This window comes from Ornithorhynchus anatinus, chromosome 19, assembly GCF_004115215.2.
Source record: "Ornithorhynchus anatinus isolate Pmale09 chromosome 19, mOrnAna1.pri.v4, whole genome shotgun sequence".
Lineage (NCBI taxonomy): Eukaryota > Metazoa > Chordata > Mammalia > Monotremata > Ornithorhynchidae > Ornithorhynchus > Ornithorhynchus anatinus.
The window spans coordinates 16,319,850-16,343,963 of record NC_041746.1 but is presented as its reverse complement, the minus strand read 5'-3'; the positions used below and the strand labels follow the sequence as shown (position 1 = coordinate 16,343,963).

The window sequence follows — 24,114 nt, the reverse complement described above, 5'->3', positions numbered from 1 at the left end:
TTATCCTAATACTGACCAAGCCCCATCGATCAGTTTAATGGGCTTGTGTAAAAGCTGTGGAGTACAATCTTGGGCGTATAATTTAGTCTCTGACTCACGTTATCTGTAAAATGGGAAAATGAACATTTTTCTCCCTATTGGAGTTACAGTGGTGGAAGAGTTTGTTTTTAGCAAAGTTTACCGATCCATTTAAATGTAATAAGCCTTCTGTAAAGTATTCTATGTCTGGAGTTTTTCTTTTGTGCGGATGATGTTTGAAATGTCTGCAGTCGTGTGCGGCAAAAAGCAGTTATTGGCCATTGTCCTAAAGATTGTTATTGTTTGCAGATCTATTCAGTAGATGAAGATGAAAATTCCACAGCATCAGAGTTGGAAATTATTGTACCACGAGATTTAGCGGATGGATTTGTTAATAATAAACGAGAAAGCTACAGATTTAGGTAAGTTTTCTATGTGTGCTCTTCCTTTATCTTATGTGCTGTGTAATTAGCTCGGTTTCATTATATTATCATTCCTTGTCGATGCTCCAATAGTAGTTACTAATATTTATTAAGTGCAAAGCACCGTATTTCGTCCTGGGAAAGAAATTTTACTTTCCCAGGAAAGAAATACATGAGTGAGGTATAATAATGTTGGTATTTAAGTGCTTACTATGTGCCAAGCACTGTTCTAAGCGCTGGGGTAGACACAAGGGAATCCGGTTGTCCCACGTGGGGCTCCCAGTCTTAATCCCCATTTTACAGATGAGGTAACTGAGGCACCGAGAAGTTAAGTGACTTGCCCAAAGTCACACAGCTGACAAATGGTCGAGCTGGGATTTGAACCCATGACCTCTGACTCCAAAGCCTGTGCTCTTTCCATGGAGCCACGCTGCTTCCAAGTGAATCTGGTCACCAAATATTAGACCCTTGAGGAGCTTGAAAAACCAGCGAGGAGGATGGTCCAGAGGACTTGAATAGAGTCAATTACAGGAAGATGTCAGTTACAAGTGCTCAGTACAGTGCTCTGTACCCAGAAAGGGCTCAGTGGGTACCACTGATTGATTCCCCCCCACCAACTCCCTCCCCTACTTTCCCATCCTTCCCTGCAGTATCCTCAGAGGAGATCTCCTCCCTCCTCGCAAGTGCCACCCCCTCCACCTGCGCCTCGGACCCCATTCCCTCTCACCTTCTTAAAACCATCGCCCCTGCCCTCCTCCCTTCCTTAACTTCTATTTTTAACCACTCGATCTCCAAGGGCTCCTTCCCCTCTGCTTTCAAACATGCCCACGTCTCCCCCATCCTAAAAAAAACCCCTCTTGACCCCACTTCCCCCTCCAGTTATCGTCCTGTCTCCCTACTACCCTTCCTTTCCAAAATCCTAGAACGAGCCGTCTACAATCGATGCCTAGAATTCCTAAACTCCCATTCTCTCCTAGACCCCCTCCGATCTGGCTTCCGTCCCCTCCACTCTACCGAGACTGCTCTCTCTAAGGTCACCCGTGACCTCCTTCTTGCCAAATCCAATGGCTCCTACTCCGTTCTGATCCTCCTCGACCTCTCTGCTGCCTTTGACACTGTCGACCATCCCCTCCTCCTCCATACCTTATCTCACCTTGGCTTCACGGACTCTGTCCTCTCCCGGTTCTCCTCCTACCTCTCTGGCCGATCATTCTCGGTCTCCTACGCCGGAGCCTCCTCCCCCTCCCATCCTTTAACTGTTGGAGTTCCTCGAGGGTCAGTTCTCGGCCCTCTTCTGTTCTCCATTTACACTCACTCCCTCGGTGAACTCATCCGCTCTCACGGCTTCGACTACCATCTCTACGCAGATGACACGCAGATCTACATCTCCGCCCCTGTCCTCTCCCCCTCCCTTCGGGCTCGCATCTCCTCCCGCCTCCGGGACGTCTCCACCTGGATGTCGGCCCGCCACCTAAAACTCAACATGAGCGAGACCGAGCTCCTCATCTTCCCTCCCAAACCCGGTCCGCTCCCAGACTTCTCCATCACCGTGGATGGCACGACCATCCTTCCCGTCCCGCAGGCCCGCGATCTCGGTGTCATCCTTGACTCGTCCCTCTCGTTCACCCCACGCATCCTATCCGTTACCGAGACCTGCCGGTTTCACCTCTACGATATCGCCAAGATCCGCCCTTTCCTCTCCACCCAGACGGCTACCTTACTATTACGGGCTCTCGTTATATCCCGGCTAGACTACCGTGTCGGCCTTCTCTCTGACCTCCCTTCCTCCTCTCTCGCCCCGCTCCGGTCTCTTCTTCACTCCGCTGCCCGGCTCGTCTTCCCGCAGAAACGATCTGGGCCTGTCACTCCCCTTCTTAAACAACTCCAGTGGTTGCCTATCGACCTCCGCTCCAAACAAAAACTCCTCACTCTAGGCTTCGAGGCTCTCCGTCACCTCGCCCCTTCCTACCTCTCCTCCCTTCTCTCTTTCTACCGCCCACCCCGCACGCTCCGCTCCTCCGCCGCCCACCTCCTCGCCGTCCCTCGGTCTCGCCCATCCCGCCGTCGACCCCCGGGTCGCGTCCTCCCGCGGTCCCGGAACGCCCTCCCTCCTCACCTCCGCCAAACCGATTCTCTTTCCCTCTTCAAAACCCTACTTAAAAATCACCTCCTCCGAGAGGCCTTCCCAGACTGAGCTCCTCTTCTCCCTCTACTCCCTCTGCCATCCCCCCTTCACCTCTCCGCAGCTAAAGCCTCATTTTCCCCTTTTCCCTCTGCTCCTCCACCTCTCCCTTCCCATCCCCACAGCACTGTACTCTTCCGCTCGACTGTATATATTTTCGTTACCCTATTTATTTTGTAATGAATTGTACATCGCCTCGATTCCATTTAGTTGCCATCGGTTTTTACGAGATGTTCTTCCCCTCGACGCTGTTTAGTGCCATCGTTCTCGTCTGTCCGTCTCCCCCGATCAGACCGTAAGCCCGTCAAACGGCAGGGACCGTCTCTATCTGTTGCCGACTTGTTCATCCCAAGCGCTTAGTACAGTGCTCTGCACATAGTAAGCGCTCAATAAATACTATTGAATGAATGAATGAATTCGTTAAAGTCTAAAATTGAAAATCAAGCCAAGCACTGCAAAAAACAGAGTTTAAAACAAAGTTTGTCTGCCCGTACTGAGTGTGGATGAGATTTATGTGACTGATTGCCTGTTAGTATTTCTATTTGAACTAGACACGTGAATAAGGTTCACAATCAGTAGTTTTATCTATGAACATAAAGGCAACGATTTAGGCGTCCAATTAGGCTGCTTGAATAGCAGTTGCGTTTCCCAAATCCATTTTTTTTTTTAGCTTAGTACATTTTACTCATGGTTTGCTTTTTAAAGGCCTGAATCCCAAAACTGTTTTGCAATATTTAGGATCAATTAGGACCAAGTACAGCCCTCTGCACACAGCTCATTACATGCTGCAATTTACAAAGAGGGTGGACTTATAAAATGGTACTTCGTTGATTACCCGGTCTCTGTACAGAAACATTTTCTAGATCTCTGGGAGTTTTTTGAGTAGTTTGTAACAGACAATCAGAATTTCAAGCAACTTGATTCCAAGAGCCATGCTAAGTGGAAATCTTATCTTATGTAATATCAATTCCTATAAAATAGATTTATGGATGAAGAAACGTAAGTAGAAGTTAGAGATTGGGGAACAGAAGCAGCGTGGCCTAGTGGAAAGAACATGGGCCTGGGAGTCAGAGGACCTGGGTTCTGATCCTGGCTCAGCTACTGGTCTGCTGTGTGACTTTGGGCGAGTCACTTAACCTCTCTGCGCTTCAGTGTCCTCATCTGTAAAATAGAGATTAAATCGTAATCCTTCATACCTAGACTGTGAGCCCCAGGAAGGGCAGGAACTGGGTTCGACTGCATTATCTTGTATTCTCTCCAGTGCTTAGAATAATGCCAGACACATAGTGAGTGATTAACAAGTACCATAACAGTAATAATAATGAACTCCCAATCTCTCCCTTCCTTGCGCATTTTAAGAATTATGTTGACCTTCATTATGGGTCCAGAGTTTTGGGGTTTTTTTTTTAAAAGAATTAGGACAAATCTGAGCTGTTGAGGCTCTTCTAACCTCACTCACTCATGGAATCAAAAGAAGCAGTTTTATGAAACAAGTATTATGTGTGGTTTTATCCGTGGCTCTGCCACTTGTCTGCTGTGTGTCCCTGGGCAAGTCTCTTCACTTCTCTGCATCTGTTACCTCATCTGTAAAATGGGGTTTGAGACCGTGAGCCCCACATGGGACAGGGACTGTGTCCAACTTGATTTGCTTATATCCACCCCAGGGCCTGGCATATAGGCGCTTAACAAAAGCCATCATTATTATTCTTATTATTATCATTTTACTGTATTTGATTCAGATGTCAGCTTTGACCCACAGCTCAGGGTAGCTGGTAGACTCCGTGATTATCACCTCCACCTTATGTTTGAGGAAAGTGCGGCTTTTCGTCGTGAACTTCATCATTTTGTTAAATGATATTAAGCGATCACTGTGTGCCAGACACTGTACTGAGAGCTGGGGTAGATATAGTCTAATCAGGTTGGATACAATCCATATCTTTAAATTATATATTATGAATTACTTTTTTTATTCATCTTGATGGCTGTCTCCCGCTCCGGATTGTAAGCTCATTAGGGGCAGGGAACGTGCCTGCTAATTTTGTTGTATCGTAGTCTCCCGAGTGCTTAGTATAGCGCTCTGCCCATAGTAAGCGCTCAGTAAATACATTTGACTATGCTTCTTTTCCTATCTCTATTGCTGTTTCAGCAACACTGTTGGCTGGAGCCTCTAGTTCCATCTCCAGCCCATCACCCCCAAATTTGATCACTTTAATTTGTCCTTTCTACCCCACCCCCAGGCATTAAACCATTGACCTACCGTCCTTTAGACAGCGAGTAACTGAGCTGCAAGAAAACTAGAGTCGTGCATTCTAGTGCAAAGTGCTGGGCCTTGTAGGTCCTAAAATATCCCCGGGAATATAGTTTCTTTCGGCAGTGACTCCCCCGAATTGCAAGCTCTCTGCATTTTCTGTTCTATCAAATAGCACCTATCCCACTTTAGGCCATAAATACTGATTAATAGTAATGAACAGTGTTACCTTTTAGGAGACACCCCTTTTCTGGCTATAAAAAAGCAAAATAATATTGAGAATTAGATTCGTTCTGCACACAGTGAGCGCTCAAATACTATTGACGGATGAAGTGATGAAGTTAGTTTTGTTGGCACGAAGCAATTAAGATTTGGTTATTGGAAACCTAAATTCAATAGCTATGCTTTTCCTTTGCTTTCTTTTCTTGCCGGTCGTGATATCCTCCTGGGGATATTTCATGCTTGGAGTTCTGTACTTTGCTTGATCTAGATTTGAATTTTATGCCAATCGCAGACACACTGTTCCTCTTGAGAGTTGTAAAATACAGTTTATTTTTTTTTCCAAAGCCATTGCAGTTTGTCAGAGGGATTTATTGTGCAGATCTTGTCAAAGCAATACTGTTTACCCACTTTTTGTAACCCAAGAACAAAAGTACATTGTGATTAAGACTACAGGGCAAACATTGTACTAGGTTAGGTAAGCTTAATGATGCAAATATGAGTAGTTACACAACAGCAAAACAAATTGTATGAATCGAGTAGTGTTCCGTGGTCCTGTTTTGTAATTATCCCATTTCGAATCTGCAGATTTCAGAAGATTTTCGATCAGGAGGCAAAACAAGAAGCCGTTTTTGAGATCATCGCCAAGCCAGTTGCTGAAAGGTGGGATATTTTCCACGTCAGTTATAAACAGGCAGACGGATCAGTGGGGTATGGTTTTTTAGCATTGTCCATTATATTTTTAGATAATTTGGAGATGTACTGAGAGAAGCAGCGCGGCTCAGTGGAAAGAGCCCGGGCTTCGGAGTCAGAGGTCTTGGGTTCGACTCCCGGCTCTGCCACTTGGCAGCTGTGTGACTGTGGGCGAGTCACTTCACTTCTCTGGGCCTCAGTGACCTCATCTGTAAAATGAGGATTAACTGTGAGCCTCACATGGGACAACCTGATAACCCTGTATCTACCCCAGTGCTTAGAACAGTGCTATGCACATAGTAGGCGCTTAACAAATACCAAGATTATTATTATTATTATAACACCATCACATTCATATATTTGTACCTCTCCACTGTGAAGAACAAATATCCCATAAGGGGAGGGATGTAAGAAGCAGTATGGAGTGGCTAAAACACGGGCCAGGGAGTCAGAAGGACCTGCATTCTAATCCTGGCTCTGCCACCTGTCTGCTGTGTGCCCTTGGGCAAGTCACTTAATATCTCTGTGCCTCATCTCTAACAGATGGGGACGAGTGTGAGCCCCAAGTGGGACAGGAACTGTCTCCAACCTGATTAACTAGTATTTTCCCCCACACTTAGGATAGTGCTGGGCACATAGTAAGCGCTTAATAAGTTCCATAGTTATTATTATGCATCATAATGATCCTCAGAGTATTTATAGAGTTTTTATATGAAATGAGCTGTTTGCATCCCCACTCAGGGCCATAGAAGTGGAAAGTGGGACGCAGTGGATAGAGCCCGGGCCTGGGAATCGGAAGAACCTAGGCTAACCCCATTTCCGCCACTTGCCTGCTAAAATAATAATGATGATTTGTTAAGCGCTTACTATGTGCAGAGCACTGTTCTAAGCGTTGGGGTAGATATAGGGTTATCAGATTGTCCCACGTGAGGCTCACAGTTAATCCCCATTTTACAGTTGAGGGAACTGAGGCATAGAGAAGTGAAGTGACTCGCCCACGGTCACACAGCTGACAAGTGGCAGAGCTGGGATTCGAACCCATGACCTCTGACTCCCAAGCCCGGGCTCTCTGCAGTGAGCCACGCTGCTTCCCTGCTGTGTGACCTCGGGCAAATCACTTCACTTCTCTGGGCCTCATTTACCTAATCTGTAAAACAGGGCTTACTATTGTAATTTATCGTCTTCACTGGTGTAGAAGAAAATCTTTTGCAGTGTTTAATTCTTAAACTGACTGCTTTAATCATTAATCATTTTGAACTAAAATGTAGACTTTTTATACAGGTGGGCAGATTGTTCATGCTTTGCATTCATGTTCAGCCACAGCTGTGATAGGATCCGTTTCTAAACCCTGTCAGTTCTTCCTCCGCCCTATTTTGAGGATCGGTCCCTTTCTCTCCACCTTTAAAGTCATTACTTTTATTTCCATTCGTGTATCCAGTCGTATTTATTAAGCGCTTATTGTGTGCACAGCACTGTATTAAGCGCCTGGGAAAGCACACTGTAACAATAAACGGTGACATTCCCTACCCACAACGATCTCACAGTCCAACCTGCAGTTGGATTAGAGGAGCAGCGAGGCTTAGTGGAAAGAGCCCGGGCTTGGGAGTCAGAGGTCGTGGGTTCTAATGCCGGCTCCCCCACCCATCAGCTGTGTGACTTTGGGCAAGTCACTTAACTTCTCTGTGCCTCAGTTACCTCATCTGTAAAATGGGGTTGAAGACTGTGAACCCCACGAGGGACAACCTGATGACCTTGTATCTACCCCAGCACTTAGAACAGTGCTTGGCACATAGTAAGCACTTAACAAATACCATCATCGTCATTTACACCCTTTTTTCACCCCTCCACCTCCAATGCATGTACATATCTGTAATTTATTTATATTAATTTCTGGCTCCCTCTTTACACTGTCAATCGTAGTGGGCAGGGAATCTGTCTATTCTGTTATACTGTACTCTCCTAAGAGCTCAGTAGACAGTAAGTGCTCAATAAATACGATTGATCGATCATCACCTCCTGACTGGTCTACAGCCTCGCTTCTCTTTCTCTCCCTAACCTCTGACCTCTTCAGTCTAGCTTTGTCAGCTCCACCTATCAGTTTTTGAAATGGGAGAGTTATTTAAAATCTCCCCGTTGCTTCTCACATAAAACCCTCAGCCTGTTGACTCTGAGCTTGTCTCGTACCTTACCTATCCGCTCTCTTTCCTTCTCCTTGTACATCTCAGTTGGTTCTCTCCAATCCTGCTAAATAACCACCTCCCTCTCATTCTTGAATCCCAACTCCGACCTTAAGCTCACGTGTTTTCAATCGATAAGTCCACGGTATTTGTCAAAGCGAGTACTGGGTGCAGGGCACTGTTCTAAGCACTTGGGTGAGTAAATATAACAGAGATGGTAGGTGTTCCCTGCCTACGAGGAGCTTACGGTGTTGAGTTTTCTCCACTGAGTCATTCCATAGTATTTACTGACCACCTGCCATGTGCAGAGCACTGAAATGAGTGCTGGGAAATAGCAAAATCAAGTATAAATTAGACACAGTCCCTGACCCTCAGGGGGCTCATCTGAGACTTAGCAGTGTGGCCTAATGGAACGACCCCGCGCCAGAGGACCTGGGTTCTAATTCCAGCTCCTCCACTTATCTACTGGGTGACCTTGGGCAAGCCACTTGACTTCTCCAGGCCTTATCAATCAGTCATATTTATTGAGCGCTTTCTGTGGGCATACTAAGCACTTGGGAGGGTACAGTGTAACAGAGTTGGCAGGCACATTCCCTGCCCACGAGAAGCTTTCAAGTTCCTCACTTGTAAAGTGGGAATTCCATTCCCGTTTTCCCTCCAACGTGCCGTGATTCCCTTGTGGGACGGGGCCTGTGTCCAATCTGACTATCCTACGTCTACCCCAGCGCTTAATAACGTGCCGGGCACCTAGTGCTTCACAAATATCGCAGTTATGTTATCATTTCTTCCTCCTGTCTGTCATTCACCCGATGGTCTCCTTCACTAGACTGTCCACACCTGGGGGCCAGGGATCAGGTATAGTAATTTCATTCATCCATTCAGTAGTATTTATTGAGCGCTTACTATGTGCAGAGCACTGTCCTAAGCGCTTGGAATGTACAAATCGGTAACAGACAGAGACAGTCCCTGCCCTTTGATGGGTACAGTACTTTTCTAGATGCCTAGTTCAGTGTATCGAGCACATGGTAGATGCTCAACAAATGCTATTCACGTATTTAATAGAAGGCTCTATGTTGCCTTATTCTTAGTGACAACAAAAATACAATATGTTTTCACTTAGAGGTATCTGCACTTTTTCTCTGACTTTGCGTACTCCGCCAATTGTGTGAGGGAAATATGTTTCTTGTCCGTGGCTGGAGCATTCTTGCCTTTCATCTATAGCTCTGCAGAGACTCAAATATATATTTACCAATTTGTGTTCGCACTTACTCACTAGATTCTTTAACAATCAAAATTCCAATTGCATCTAAGTTAATTATAGTTGAGTTTATAATTAGCCTGCCAAGTTTCCTTTCCACTGTGGCAAAATGAGGATTAAGGTTACAACCCGAAAGCCACATTTTTTTCATAACAAGGTTGTGTCATTTGCTACTTCAAAAAAATTGACATGCTCACTTAGTGGAGGAAAAAAATTGTTATTGAAAGCTGCAGTCTACATATTTCTGGGGATGGAAGAATTTTCTTCAGAAAAATACTCTTGCAGGGGGAAATCGGTGGAAAAGATCAGTGAAACAATCGATAGTAAACCGAAAGCTGTTTATCGTGTGAAGAATTGAGAACGTGATTGGCTAAAATCTGGGAAGCAATGCCAAAAGGGCGTGAAAATTCAAAGAATGCACACACCGTGCTTGGACGGTTATAGGACTTTATTAGGGCCGATTGGGCTAGGTGACTGAATTGCAGAATCAGAGAACTGTGAGACTTTAAATGCAACTAGCGTTTTGTTCGATTCCAACTGTCAGTCACGGCGGTGTGGTGACAGAGCAGACTAACTGAGCTGGTGGAATTATGAGGACAAACTGTGGCTTAAATGAATACAAATGAAAATTCGGGCTAGACACCCCGGCCTGGTCACAGATCTAACTAGGAACTCGCAAGTCAGCTAGAAAATGCCAGCCTGCCTTGGAGGGGCGGGGGTACTAGCGGGTCAGCCTCGTAGAAGCGGAGGGAGAGAGTTTTCCCTTACACCTGCTCCCCTTTATTCTCGCAACAAGCCAAAAGTTTAAACTTGGGGGGGGGGGGGGATCAGTCTACCCTACCCAGCTTCAAAAGTGGCATGAGGAAGTTCCTGCAGAATAACCATTCGTGTGAGTCTGAAGGTCCCACTTAAGTCCATCCGTCAGTAGTATTTACTGAGCACTTGCTGTTTGCAGAACACTGTAATAATAATACTAATGTTGGTATTTGTTAAGCACTTACTATGTGCAGAGCACTTTTCTAAGCACGGGGGTAGATACAGGGGAGTGAGGTTGTCCCACGTGAGGCTCATAGTCTTTATCCCCATTTTACAGATGAGGGAACTGAGGCACAGCGAAGTGAAGTGACTCGCCCACCCTCACAGAACTGACAAGGGGCAGAGTCGGGATTCGAACCGATGACCTCTGACTCCCAAGCCCGGGCTCTTTCCACTGAGCCACGCTGCTTCACTGTAGTAAGCGCTGGAGAGAAGGGCGTGATCCCTGCCCACAGATGCTGGTTATTTCTGCACTATGCAGGGCAGAGAGGTATTTTTTCCTTCCTATTTCCTTATAAATCCTTGCTAGCTTTCCCAGCTGATATTTTTTTCATCTTATTATGGTATTTGTTAAGCGCTTACTATGTGCCAAGCACTGTCGAGTGACAGAGTGGATAGAGCACGGGGGCCTGGGAGTCAGAAGGACCTGGGCTCTGATCCCAGCTCTGGCACTTGTCTGCTGTGTGACCGTGGGTACGTCACTTCGCTTCTCTGTGCCTCAGTTACCTCTTCTATAAAATGGGGATTAAGACTGTGAGCCCCTTGTGGGACAGGGACAGTGTCCAACCTGACTTACTTATATCTACCCCAGTACTTAGTACCTGGCACATGTTAAACGTTTAACAAACACTACAGTTATTATTACTATTATTATACAAGTTAGGTTGGACGAGGTCCATGTCCCACATAGAGCTCGCAAGCTATATTTATGCCAATCCACTGAGACTACTAACATAAAAATTCCTAACCATCAGCTTTAAAATCTTTCAATCAGCTTGACCGCTCCTACCTTGAGAAGTAGCGTAGCTTAGTGGAAAGGGCCTAGGCATCAGAGAAGCAGCATAGCATAGTGGATAAAGGATGGGCCTGGGAGTCGGACGGTCAAGGGTTTCAATACCGACTCTGCCACTTGCCTGCTGTGCTGTGGGGCGAGGCGGCAGGGGGAGAATAAAAGGGAGTGAGTCGTGGTAACCTGGAAAACAGAGGGAGCTGAGGAGAAGGGGGCTTTTTGGGGAAGGCCTCTTGGAGGAGGTGTGCTTTCTGTAGGGCTGGGGTGGATATAAGGAATCGGGTTGGACACAGTGTTAATCCCCATTTTCCAAATGAGGAAACTTGAGGCAGAGAGAAGTGAATTGACTTGGCCAAGGTCACACTGCAGACAAGTGGCAGAACTGGGATTAGAATCCAGAACCCAGGTCCTTCTGACTCCCAGGCCCGTGTTCTATCCAGTAGGCCATCCTGCTTCTCATGTAATGTGAACGCACCTAATAGAACTGATTATTTTTAAAAGACCAGTTAGATGGTGATATAATTTCCTTTTTCTGGCCATCTTTTTATTCCCTTCTGTTTTCATCTTTAAGGGAAAAGGCATAAGAAAGGGCTTTACAATAGAAACTGTGCTTTCTTGGTGTTGAGGCCACAAAAATTCATTTGTTGAATTAACACGTTTCTTCGTCTGCCATTTTTTACTGGTAACTTGAATGTTTTCCGTTTGGTATCATAGAAAGATTCATCAGTCAATCAACGGTATCTATTAAGGGCTTACCCTGTGCAGAGCACTGGACTGAGCACTTGGGAGAGTACAATCCAACAGAGTTGGTAGATTACAATAAGCGTACAGTCTAGAGGATTGTGTCAACTTCCATTTCATCGCACGTCTTGCGGGGGTTTTCTTGGCATTAGAGCCGTACTTGGGTTTAAGGTTGCCACTGTTGACGGTGAGATTGTATCCACGGGCGACAGCATCACGCAGAACCTCTTGCACAACGTGCCCAGGGCAACACGACTGACCTCGAGCCATTGGACTGAGCATTGCTCAGACCCCGGTGAGGAAGAGGGCGAAAGGGCACTCGGTTCTGCCAGTTTGGATTTGCGCTACTTATCTTCACTAGAATGTTGTGAGGGAATTATGGAACTTTCACCCAATAAACACGAGCGGCTTAGGACAGATTAGGAGTGTTTACCACTTTCTTGAGAAAACCGGGGGAAAGGCAAAAAGCGAGAGCTGGAAAGTGAAACAGAGAATCAAAATAGTCTAAAACAATCCGGACGGAATTGGGAAGCAGCAGAATTAGATCGATGCCTAGCTGGGAAAGGGTCCCACTTTCTTAATACAGTGCTCTGCACACAGTAAGCGCTCAATAAATACGATTGAATGATTTCTGAATCAGACCCAATCATCTGTAAACAGGGGTTTGAGACAGCGAGACCCCCGTGGGACGTAGACTGTGTCCAACCTGTAGCTTGTATCTCCCAGCATTTAGTACAGTGCCTCGCTCATAGTAGATGCTTACAGATACTGTCAAAAAATATATATGGGAGTCCAACATCAAGGTGGTATCTCATTCATTCAGTTATATTTGAGCGCAAAGCACTGTACTAAACTCTCGGAAGAGTACAACGCAACCCTCCAGGACAACAGAATGTGCATCGTTGTGTCCTCTGGAGTTGCAAAAAGAAAATACAATTTAATAACAAGTGTGCAAATGAATACACATTCCTTATTAATATGCTGGTTGGGGATTTAAAAAAACTATGTTTCTCTAGTCTTGTTTGGTTTTACCATTTTTAGGTTTCATGAAGTATAACTAAGATCAGAGAGAAGAGCAGAGAGGAAAGAGGGAGTGAGACATAAGAGGAAAGAAGGAAGGAGGGAGTGGGCATATCATTGGAGAAATTAAATTGTATTTAATTTCTTGGGAACTACGCTAGAGCACTCTGTAGACAATATATTGTGATTCTCTTCTACCAACCATTAGAACTCTTTGACCCACCATTCTTGAGGAAACAATAGTTTCGTGTGGGAGAAGAATCTTCAGAATGATTAATGGACCCCAGTTTTTGGAAACAGACAACATCATGTCTTGTTAATTAGCTCCGTTAATGTTTCTACTTGAGAATTTTGTTTCTTTTGGCTGTAGAAGTTTGATCTAAATTCTGTTAAATCAGCCAAGTTTATTAGCACAATGTCTACATGCAGCTGAGGGCTCATTTCTCCTCTTAACAATCCCCTAAGGATTATCCTTGCAAGCACAAGGTTTCCATTGACTTCAAGATGAGAGGCTAACTTAAACTGAACAATAGTCTCATTTCCACCTCAAAACGGGCCCAGAGAAAATTGCCGCATTTTCAGTGTTTCCATTTTACGATACATTTTCTCTTCAAAACGCATTCTTTTAAATGGTGTTTTTCACTCACGTAAGTACCTTTTTCCTCCACAGAAGCCCAGACGTTTTCTACTTCATAAACAATCACCTCCAAAAAAAACACCCCACTGTATGACTTTAACACCTTCATTAAAATATTCAGTTAACATTTTGATGTATATCCAGCGTTTCCACGCGGCAAACAATAAAATGAAAAACTGCGAGCCATTGCTGTATGTATTAAAATAGCAGGTCTGATATATTCCTGTGCGATATCTCCAGATGGGATATTATTTAATGTATTTTAGCGTATGGCTCTCTACGAACTAGGCTAACCACCTAAGTAGCATCCTGATCGTAGCGTCCTAGCCTATGAGGACATTCCGTGAAATGGAACCAAAATCCTTGTAGAGGAGGGCAATATGGCCTAAGGCAAAGAACCCAGACCTGGGAGTCAGAGGACCTGGGATCTAATCCCGATCCTCCCCGTATAGACTGTTGGACCTTGGACAAGTCACATAACTTCTCTGTGCCTCAATTCCCTCATCCGTAAAATGGGGATTAACTCCTACACCCTCCTATTTAGACTGAGCTTCGTACAGGAATAGAGTGTGTGTCCAACCTTGAATCTTAGAATAGTGCTTGGCACAAAGTAAGCGCTTAACAAGTAGCATTAAAAAAATGTTGAGAGAGGCTATTTTCTGTATTCTTCAGTACGAGAACGGAGCTTATTTTTAAGGTCTCTGGCAACCCATTGGAAATCATTCATTCAATAGTATTTATTGAGCGCTTACTATGTGCAGAGCACTGTACTAAGCGCTTGGAATGTACAAATCGGCAACAGATAGAATTTTACCAGAATAAAGAAACGATGGCTTTACCAGGGCTCCCAAAGACAAAGCGGCGTGGTCTAGTGGATAGAGCACTGGCCTGGGAGTCAGAAGGACCTGAGTTCTAATCCCGACTCCGCCACTTGTCTGCTGTGTGACCTTGGGCAAGTGGCTAAATTTCTCTGGGCCTCAGTTACCTCATCTATAAAATGGGGATCAAGACTGAGCCCCACTTTATCAAGAGATAACCATCTTTTTTTCCTGCACAGTAAAAAGATGTTTTCTTTTCAAGACTAAAAAGTGAAAGCATTATCATCATCACAGAATAAGAAGTCCAAACAGCAGGATAAACAGAAATGGAAAAGTTTAATGTTTTCCCGCGTTGAATTAGAAAATAAATCTAGACTGACAGTAACAAGTCTGTTTGCTTTAACAATTGCCTTGAAAACAATGAGCTCATCAAAGACTAACAATTTAGCCTCCCCCACTCCCCCCTGGTAGTCTGAAATGTATTTCCAGGTCGTTATTCAAGTCTCAAAACAATGTCCTAGTTTTCACCAATTCTCTAATCTGCCAGCATAATTCCCAGTGGACTCCCCAGCGTCATTCTGAAATGCATATTGTGTAGTAGAATGTGCCTTGGTTCTTTCTCCGTTCCTCTTCCCCACCCCCAACCTCCTGTCACCCTAAAATTCACTGATCATTATTCATTGTTCATTGTCCTCATCACTTTTTTTTTTATAACGGTATTTGTTTAGCGCATTACTATGTGCCAGGCACTGTTCTAAGCGCTGGGATAGATCCAAGCTAATCAGGTTGGACACTGTCCATGTCCCACAACCGGGGCTCCCAGTCTTAATCCCCATTTTACAGAGGAGAGAACTGAGGCACAGAGAAGTGAAGTGACTTGCCCAAGTCACACAGCAGACAAGTGGCGGAGCAGGGATTAGAATCCGGGTCCTTCTGACTCCCAGGCCCGGGCTCTATCCGTTAGACCGTGCTGCTCCCTCTTCTTGGGCTCGTTTTATGGTGCGGCTCGTTGGTTCGATACGTCGTTGGGGGATTTAACTGGTGGAAAGAGCCGTTTCTAACCCAGCAGCCTCCCAAATCGAGAGCTCTTGTCTAAATTCGGCCTTCTAAAAATCAAGATCCCATACGGTCAGCCTCCCGGGAAGAGCTTCAGAAGGATAAACTTTAGACTTCGGTAAATGGTCCTTTGCTTAGTTCAGAAATAACTGCCATAGCAGACTACTCCAGTTTAGAATAAGGTTTCTTTTTTTTCTGGAGCGCAGAGGGAATTTCCGGTTCAGGTATTACTGTTTGCCTCCAGAGATGGTAGACTCGAAACTGTGGCTGTTTATAGTTTCGGTTTGGGGTGATTAGATGGTAGAAAGGATCTCTTTTCCACAAACTTGCCACACGGTTTTCCTTTGGCTAATGTGGGCCGTGGCTTTGGCGGAGAAGGGGCGGGGACTGGGATCTATTTGCAGAACATTGCACTTTTCCCTGGAACCGGGTTGGACAAGACTACAGGTTAAGATTGGACTAAATTGACACAGCAGACCGGGCAGGACTAAAGCCGCTTGCGGAAGCCATCTGAAACTCAGAGCTTGTGGAAAAAAACCCACCAAAACCCAAAAGATCATTAGCAGCTCATCCATTTTTCGAAGACATGTTGGCAGCCACATTTCCGACACCGAATGGCAAATCTTAGAACACGTATAAAATAGGCTGCGATTTTATCGTTTGCATGATGCATTTTGGTCTTTCCAATCAGATATCAGCCGGCTGACCGTTGCTCATTTTGAGCTTGCTGTAGTTTGGAAAGCAGCTAAATACGTGTCTGACCTGACTAGCGCGTAAAACAGCATTTGGCGTGTAGTAAATCGTTAACAAATGGAAGGAGGAGGCAGCGGAAGAGGCGATATTACAATAATGAAACATCGGTGGTATTTATTGAGCACTTATTCCGTACAGAGCGTTGTATTTAACACTCGGAAGAGTACCGTAGAACGGAGTTGGCTGACGCGTGCCTTGAAATGATCTCTTAGCAACTTTTAGGGGTGAATTGTCCATTTAAAAACAAATCTCAATGGCAACCTGTTGGATTGAAAAGTCATCATTGTTACATGAACGTTTGTGACTTAGACAGCTCTATGAAGACAGATGCATTACAAAGTTAGATTTATGCCACAGGTCTGGCAAGGACTTAAAGAGATGTCATGGTGAATTATTCTATTTATTTTAATTAAAAGGAACTTTCTTCCGCTCTCCAAATAAGAAAGATTGTTCTCAGAGCCAGTCCTCATTGGGAAGGGAGAAATGATTTCTCGATTAAAACAAAAATAGCTTCAAGAGAGGATCATAAATGAATTACAAATGTCAGTACCTGAATGCTGGATGATTAGCAACGGATTATGTGTATTTTATATCTGCATATCGATTTGGGGAGAGAGAGCGCGAGTGAGCCCTGCCCATCATTTTGGAAGATGGCTGTGCTGGTAGTGAAAGCTATTCTTGGTTTGGGAGTGGCTAAAAAGACTGACCAAAAATCCGTTCCGCGTTCTGTGCCGGAAAAGATCATTCCCTGTCACCCTGCTACATTCACTGGTGCCGTTTTCCAAACTGTCTCCTGATAGCCCTACCGTCTCGAAGCCTCAGTCAAGGAAGAAAATTCCTCTTCGTAATTGCTTCCCCGAGTCTGGCCTACTCCCAGCTCAGTAGTGCCGATTATTCATTTTGAAATTAGAATTGGGTTGTGGGTGAAGTTTGATTGGGCAGAGCATCGGGGCGGAGCTTTGAGGAAAGAGGGGAGGGAGACTTGAGGTGAGGAGAGGAAGGAGTAAGGAGAGAAAAGAAGGAAGGCAAAGCGCCGGGGCCTAGTGGATAGAGCAGTGTCCTGGAAGTCACAAGGATCTGAGTTTTAATCCTGCCTCTGCCACTTGTCTGCTCTGTGACCTCGGGCAAGTCACTTCTCTGTGCCTCAGTTAGTTCATCTGTAAAAAGGGGATTAAGACTGTGAGGCCCCATGTGGGACATGGACTGTGTCCAACCTGATTAGCTTGGATCTACCCCAAGGCTTAGTACGGTGCCTGGCACATAGTAAGCACTTAACACCATTAAAAAAAGCCAAAACAGTTTCCTTCTTGAAGACTGTGATGACTATGGCAACTTGAACTCCCATGACATTTCTTCAGCGTTTCCTTTGTTGAAGATGAACCCCAAGCGCTCAGTACAGTGCTCTGCACACAGTAAGCGATCAATAAATACGATTGAATGGATGAGCTCCTGCAGATATCTAGAGACGTCTTGACTGTAGGTAGCCGTCTTGCTTATAGTTTATAAATGCCATCAAATCCGGGAGCTTTGCTGTTTTTCGTGGCTTTAAGTTGTTATTATTATTAGACTGCAGGCTGTAAGCTCATTGTGGGCGGGAACGTGGCTACCAACTCGGTTATTATTGTACTCTCCCCAGTGCTTAGTTATGGTATTTTTAAGCACTTATTATTAATATGAATTAGTATCAATGTTGTTATATTTGTTATAGTATATGTTAAGCACTTACTGTGTGTCAACCACTGGAGTAGATACGAGTTAATCAGGTTGGATTCGGTCCCTGTCACATGAGGCTCACAGTCTAAGTAGGAGGGAGAATGGTTTGAGGCGATTGGATCAGAGTCTTTGTCAGAAGTTGGGGCTCGGGTCATGCCTTAAAATGTCTGGCTATTTCCTGTGCCCTGAAGGACCTCATTAATATTGGAAGGGTTGTTCAGCAGGACACTGCACTGTTATTTCCCAACACCACAGAATCCTCCCCAAGCCGCAAAATGAATAGTTTCTAAGAAAGGAAGACGAGGTGGCATTACCTAAAAGCAGTCCAGACAGTGAGAGATGAAATCAATCAATCGTATTTATTGAGCGCTTACTGTGGGCAGAGCACCGTTCTAGGCTCTTGGGAGCATATGATACAAGTGAGTTGGTAGACAAGTTCCCTGCCCACAACAAGCTTCCGGGCTAGTAGTAGTTCTCCTCTTCAAATGCCGTCGAATCGTTTCCGATCCATAGCAACTCCATGAACGCACCTCTCCAAAACGTCCCTTCTTCTGCCTTAGAGGAGTTCTGGAAGAGTTTTCTAGGTAAAAATATGGAAGTGGTTTACCTTCACCTTCTTCCACGCAGTAAAGAACTTGAGTCTCTGCCTTTATCTCTGATCAGCATTTTGATCCCTTGATCATCCGCCTTTGCCTCTTTCCCTGCTGCCTAGCACCGGTGAAACGACTTTGACGCTTAGGCATAAACCTTTCCGTTACGGGTAACCCTATATGGCGTAGCTCCAACCTTCATCAGCGTACGCAAACTCTCCCGCCACGATAAGGCATGGATTCGTAGGAGAGGTCTAGTACTAAAGAAGGGCAGGCTAGTCCCGGTGGTCGGGATTGTCCCTAGTTGTTTGATGACAAAAGTGTTCCTTCCCCATTTTAAACGCTCCTCCTCATTGCTTACATCCCGGTAATATTTGAAGATGAATTGGAAAATAGCGGACCAAGATACTGTGTACTCTAGAGGTGGGCGTACTGAGGAAGCACTTAATACAGTGCTTGGCACATAGTAAGCGCTTAACATATACCATAATTATTATTATTATTAAGGTAAACCAGTAAATCAGCCCAAAAATACTGGACATAAGAATGCATTGTAGCTGTATTTTTTTTTTCCAGTCAATCAGTGGTATGTCTTGAATGCTTACTGCATGCAGGGCAGTCTACGAAGCGTTTAGAAGAAGAATGATGGCATCTGTTAAGTGCTTACTATGTGCCAGACACTGTTCTGTGTTCTGGGGTAGATACGGAGTGATCAGGTTGTCCCACGTGGGGGAGTGATCACGTTGTCCCATTTTACAGGTGAGGTCACTGAGGCACAGAGAAGTGAAGTGACTTGCCCAGAGTCACACAGCTGATAAGTGGCAGAGCTGGGATCAGAACCCACGACCTCTGACTCTGAAGCCCTTACCCTTTCCACCAAACCACACTGCTTCTCTCTAATATTCCCTGCTCACAATGCCCAGCTGTACAGGTAACCGCTTAACTCCAAATGAATACTGACCACTTTTGTTCTGACTCTTTTTGGTAAGTTTGATTGTGTGCGGCTGAAAATCATAGGATGGCTGAAAATCTGGCCAAAGCATCTCGTTTTCAACATATGCTTTCGGGTTTCTTTTTCTCTTCTAGAATCCTGCTGTTAGATGTTTGTTGAGCGTCCGTACACAAACGCTCATAGTTTGTGGTGACTGTCTGGGAAGGAGCATTTTGCAATCTTACTCCACACAATATACAATGGATTTCAGCCTTGCTGGATTTATTATTCTTAATTTTCTTGCATTATAACAGATTCCCAAATTGTTGGGGGAGGTCGAACGGATCCAAGTTAAAATGAAAAAAAGCAGATCTTTGCTCATCATTCAAACTTAACTGTACCCCCAGCATATTTGCGGTTTAGGAAACTCTGGCTTGCCTTGAAAAGGAGGTCCGAGATAGACCCTTGGAACTGTGTGAAATTCAGTGGTTTTGGCTCCTTGGGTTTGTGCAAACCCTGTTTGTCCCTGTGATTTTGTTCTCCTTGGCTTGCGCCCCCGGAATTTTCTTCGAGGTTGGCTCGGTGGACCCCCAGAGTCAAAATGAAATTCAATGGGAAGGTTGAGGTTTTCTCCCACAGAACCTAACTCGGTCCAAGCCTGCGCACAGTTTTGACTCGATCCAGTCTGGGTCTGGAAATTTAAGCCGTGTATCCAGGGACTTGGAGTTAACGGGCAAATCAGGTAAGGAGTTCTCTTGGAGTTGGAGAAAGAGGTTCAAGAAGATCTCATTCCCATTCTCCTCTTGCTGTTTTTGTTTGTATGGCATTTGTTAAATGCTTACTACGTGCCAGGCACTCGGCTAAGCGCTGGGGAAGAAGATACAAGCTAATCAGATTGGGCACAGTCCGTGTCCTACGTGGGGCTCACGGTCTTAATCCCCATTTTACAGAAGAGGTAACTGAGGTCCCGAGAAGTGAAGCGACTTACCCAAGGTCACGGACAAGGGGCAGAGCCGGGATTAGAACCTGGCTCCCTCTGAATTCCGGGCCCGTGTTCTGTCCACTAGGCCACGCTGCTTCTCTGTAGGATTCAAGTCAGGGAAGATCCACCGAAGTTCGGTGTGGGCGGGGAATGTGTCTGTTATACTGTTGCTTTGTACGCTCCCAGGAGCTTAGTCTACAGTGGTCTGCACGCAGTAGGCGCTCAATAAATACAAGTGATTGATAAAAGGACACGTGGCTAAACATCTGTGAAATATCAGGCTTCAGACAAAACCCCAAGGTTGGACACCTTGCCATGGAAAATTTAACACTCACCCAAATTCTTGTCTCTTTCACCTGGATTTTCCCGAGAGGGAGAAAGATAGCCAGGCATCATATTACCCCTCTAAAGAGTCCCATCCTCTGTTTAGGAAAATAACCGTCGATATAAATACATCTCTAGACTGGAAGCTCGATGTGGGAGGGGAACATTTCTATCAATTCTATTGTATTTTAGTCTCCCAAGCCCTTAGTACAGTGGTCTGTATAGAATTTTTTCTCTAGTATCATTTTTGCTTGTCTTCTCTGAATCCTCTCCAGTTTCTCAGCCTCCTTTTGGAAAGGTGGTGACTTCCACCGGAACCGATATTCTAATAATACTATCATTTTTATAATAATGTAGTAATATATTGTAATCTCTAAGTGCCTTGGGGGCAGGGAGCTTGTCTACCAACTGTTACACGGAATGATCCCAAGAGCTTGGTATAGTGACCTACGCACTGAAAGCGCCTCAATCAATGCCACTGATTGATTAATTGATAAGATTGCCTGATGCAGGATTCAGAAGAAGGATCATTTCCCAACTCTTGAATGTTGTACTCACTTAATGGAAAAGAAATATTGGCGTCTGAACTGCAATAGCAACTCCAGACCTACTTAATTTCTTCTAGCTATGATTCTTATTACTGAAAGCCCGCAAGGCGTATTACCCAACCTTTTTGTCTCAAAGAATGGTGCTACAGTAACAAATGGCTGTTAAAATTTTAAATAACTTTGTTACAGTAAAACCATATTAAAACTGTTTGGTCAGGAAGGCTTAGTTGCCTTTTTTTTTTTCTTTTCCCTTTTCAGGGACTACTGGAAGGTCATTTATATGGTAATCATCCTGCGCTTTTGACACTGGTTTGAACTCACATCCTGATTCATTTTCTTTCACTAGAACCAGGACTAATGAGAGAAATTGCTTTCAATTACTTGAGACTCTTTTGAGCATTACGCTCTCCTTATTGGTCTTACTTGTTTTTAAAGCTTTAAGGGAATGAAATGGAGAAGAGAGGACTGAAAGAATTGCAAGTAAAGGAAATTCATTCTTCGGAAAACGCCCTACTCGTTCCACATCTTAATTAGGTTCCAGGAAGGAAGAGCAAATATTCTATTTTTTTCTATTTCCTAGAAGGTCTGTTTCTACTCTCTAGATTTCTCCACACCTACCACCATGGACACTGATCACTAGTCTCTTCTTTATAGAGATTCTCATCTCTAAAATAAATAAATCCCCATTTTACAGATGAGGCAACCGAGGCACAGGGAAATAAAGTGACTTAGCCAAAGTCACCCAACAGACAAGTGGCAGAGCCAGGATTGGAACCCAGTTCCTGTGACTCCCGTGCTCTATCCATTAGGCGCCTCTGCTTCTCAAAGATTGATAGGAAGGAGGCAAAGATATTGATGAAGTTAGAGAAGGTGGACCCTTTGCTGCATTCTTGTATTTATCTATTCCAATGGCACCATTGTAATTTCTCCCACTTCCTTTATTTTTAAAAAGGTAGTTGTTAAGCAGTACGGCCTAGGGGATAGTGCACGGGCCTGGGAGGCAGAAGGTGCTAATCCCGGCTCTGCTACCTATCTGCTGTATGACCTTAGGCAAGTCACTTCACTTCCTTGGGCCTCGGTTAATCTCATCTGTAAAATGGGGATTGAGACTGTGAGCCCCATGTGGGACCGGGGACGGTAACCAACCCGCTTTGCTTGCATCCACCCCAGCGCTCGGTACAGTGCCTGACATAATTATTATTGAGCACTTACCGTGTGGCAGGCACCGTACTAAGTGCCGGAGTTAGGTACGAGATAACCGGTTTCGACGCAGTCGCTGTTAACGAGAGACTTTTCGGAGGTTTTGGAGCTCCTAAGTCTGGGGGCCAGATGACAAACTGTTGGCCGTGAGACATGGTCCTCAGAGCCTCGTCCGTGACCTTTAAATGAGCGGCGGGCGGTCGGGTTGGGGGCGAAACGAGCTCGCCGACAGAGGTCGGAGGTGAGAACGGAGAGTGGGGCCAATACCAAGTGCCCAGAGGTCGCAGGTCCGAATGCATTTTACTGTCCTCCTTTGGGAAAATCATGCCCACGGCATCATCTGCTTCCATCTGAGAAGCAGCCCGCGTAACGGATAGAGCACAGGCCTGGGAGTCAGACGGTCATGAGTTCTAATGGACACACTTTTCTGGTGCGTGACCTTGGGCCAGTCGCTTCACTTCTCTGTGCCTCAGTTACCTCATCTGGAAACTGGGGCTTGAGATCGTGAGCCTCTAGTGGGACGGGGACCGGGTCCAACTCCGTTTTGCTTGTATCCACCCCAGCGCTTAGTACAGTGCATGGCACGTAGTAAGCTCTTAACAAATACCATCGTTATTAGCAGTAGGAGTAGTATTGGTGGTGCGAGGCAAGAGATCTGTTTACGGCTTTCATCTTAAACCCCACGGCTGCTCTGAAATTTCATAATTCACAAAGGTTTTAATTTTCAGGATAATGACTGGTAATCAGATGTGAGAAGTTGATTTACAAGCTATGCGATCTGTTAGCTGACAGTTAAATCTGTTTTGCCACACGACGCAGTGCATCGACAGAAGGAATTACTTGAGTCTTCTGTCTCTCTGACATGATTCTCTTGGTGACCTGAACAGATCTCTTGAGAATGGTGAGTAGGCAGTGCTGAAAACAATCAGGATCTCAACATTAGGTTTCTTTTGGGTGTCCTGGATCGTGAGCTCGCTGGGGACGGGGAACGTGTCTGTTTATTGTTACATTGTTCTCTCCCAAGTGCTTTGCACACAGTGCTCGATAAATGTGAACACGTGAATGAAGTTGAGAGAGAAGTATTTATCCATCAGGGGTTTTTTTTTTCAGGATCTTGACAAGGAGCTGTGAGAGTAAACCGATGGAAAAAGTGTTCCGAGGATCAGACAGGCAACTGTAACCTCAGCTTCCATCTTAACTGTCGATTCCAAGTTCCTTGATGTTATTACCCGGAACACTAAATTACAAACTCTAAAGGATGTATGCTTTATATCAGTGTCCGCATCCCTCCCCAGACTGTAAACTGGTTGTGATCGGGGAATGTGCCTACCGACTGTTGTTTGTACTCTCCCAAGTGCTTAGTACAGTGCTCTGCACACAGTAGGTGCTTAATAAATACCACTGATTGATGAACACTAGCTTGAAAACAACAAGCCTATGGGGTGGGCATGCAACTGACCCAAGAATAGACCACCAGATAGAAAGTGGTGCCGACAGAGAGAGCGAGTCACCGACCCACAGATGAACATAAGACTGCACAAGCACACACTCACACACCATAAGGCGTACCGCCAGTTGGACGTTCGCAGCCGAGAAAATACAGACACACGCTAACAGAATAATAAATACGTGATTTAAGTGCTTGCTATGTGCCGAGCACTCTGCTAAGCACCGGGGTGGGTCGGAGGGCGCAGTCCCTGTCCCACGTGGGAGTTGTAATCCCAGATCCCCCACTCGTCTGCTGCGTGACCTTAGGCAA

The 24,114-nt window shown here is 45.2% G+C and overlaps 1 protein-coding gene across 4 annotated transcripts in view; it reads left to right on the top strand.

Moving 5' to 3' along the window:
- KIF6 (kinesin family member 6) overlaps positions 1-24,114 on the top strand; it is a 208,935-nt gene that overhangs the window by 5,395 nt on the left and 179,426 nt on the right. For all 4 annotated transcript variants that reach the window (XM_029046860.2, XM_029046859.2, XM_039914837.1 and 1 more), the window contains exons 2-3: positions 328-440; positions 5,678-5,752. In XM_029046860.2, the coding sequence (XP_028902693.1) occupies positions 328-440; positions 5,678-5,752 (188 nt within the window). The remainder of the gene's footprint in view (positions 1-327; positions 441-5,677; positions 5,753-24,114) is intronic.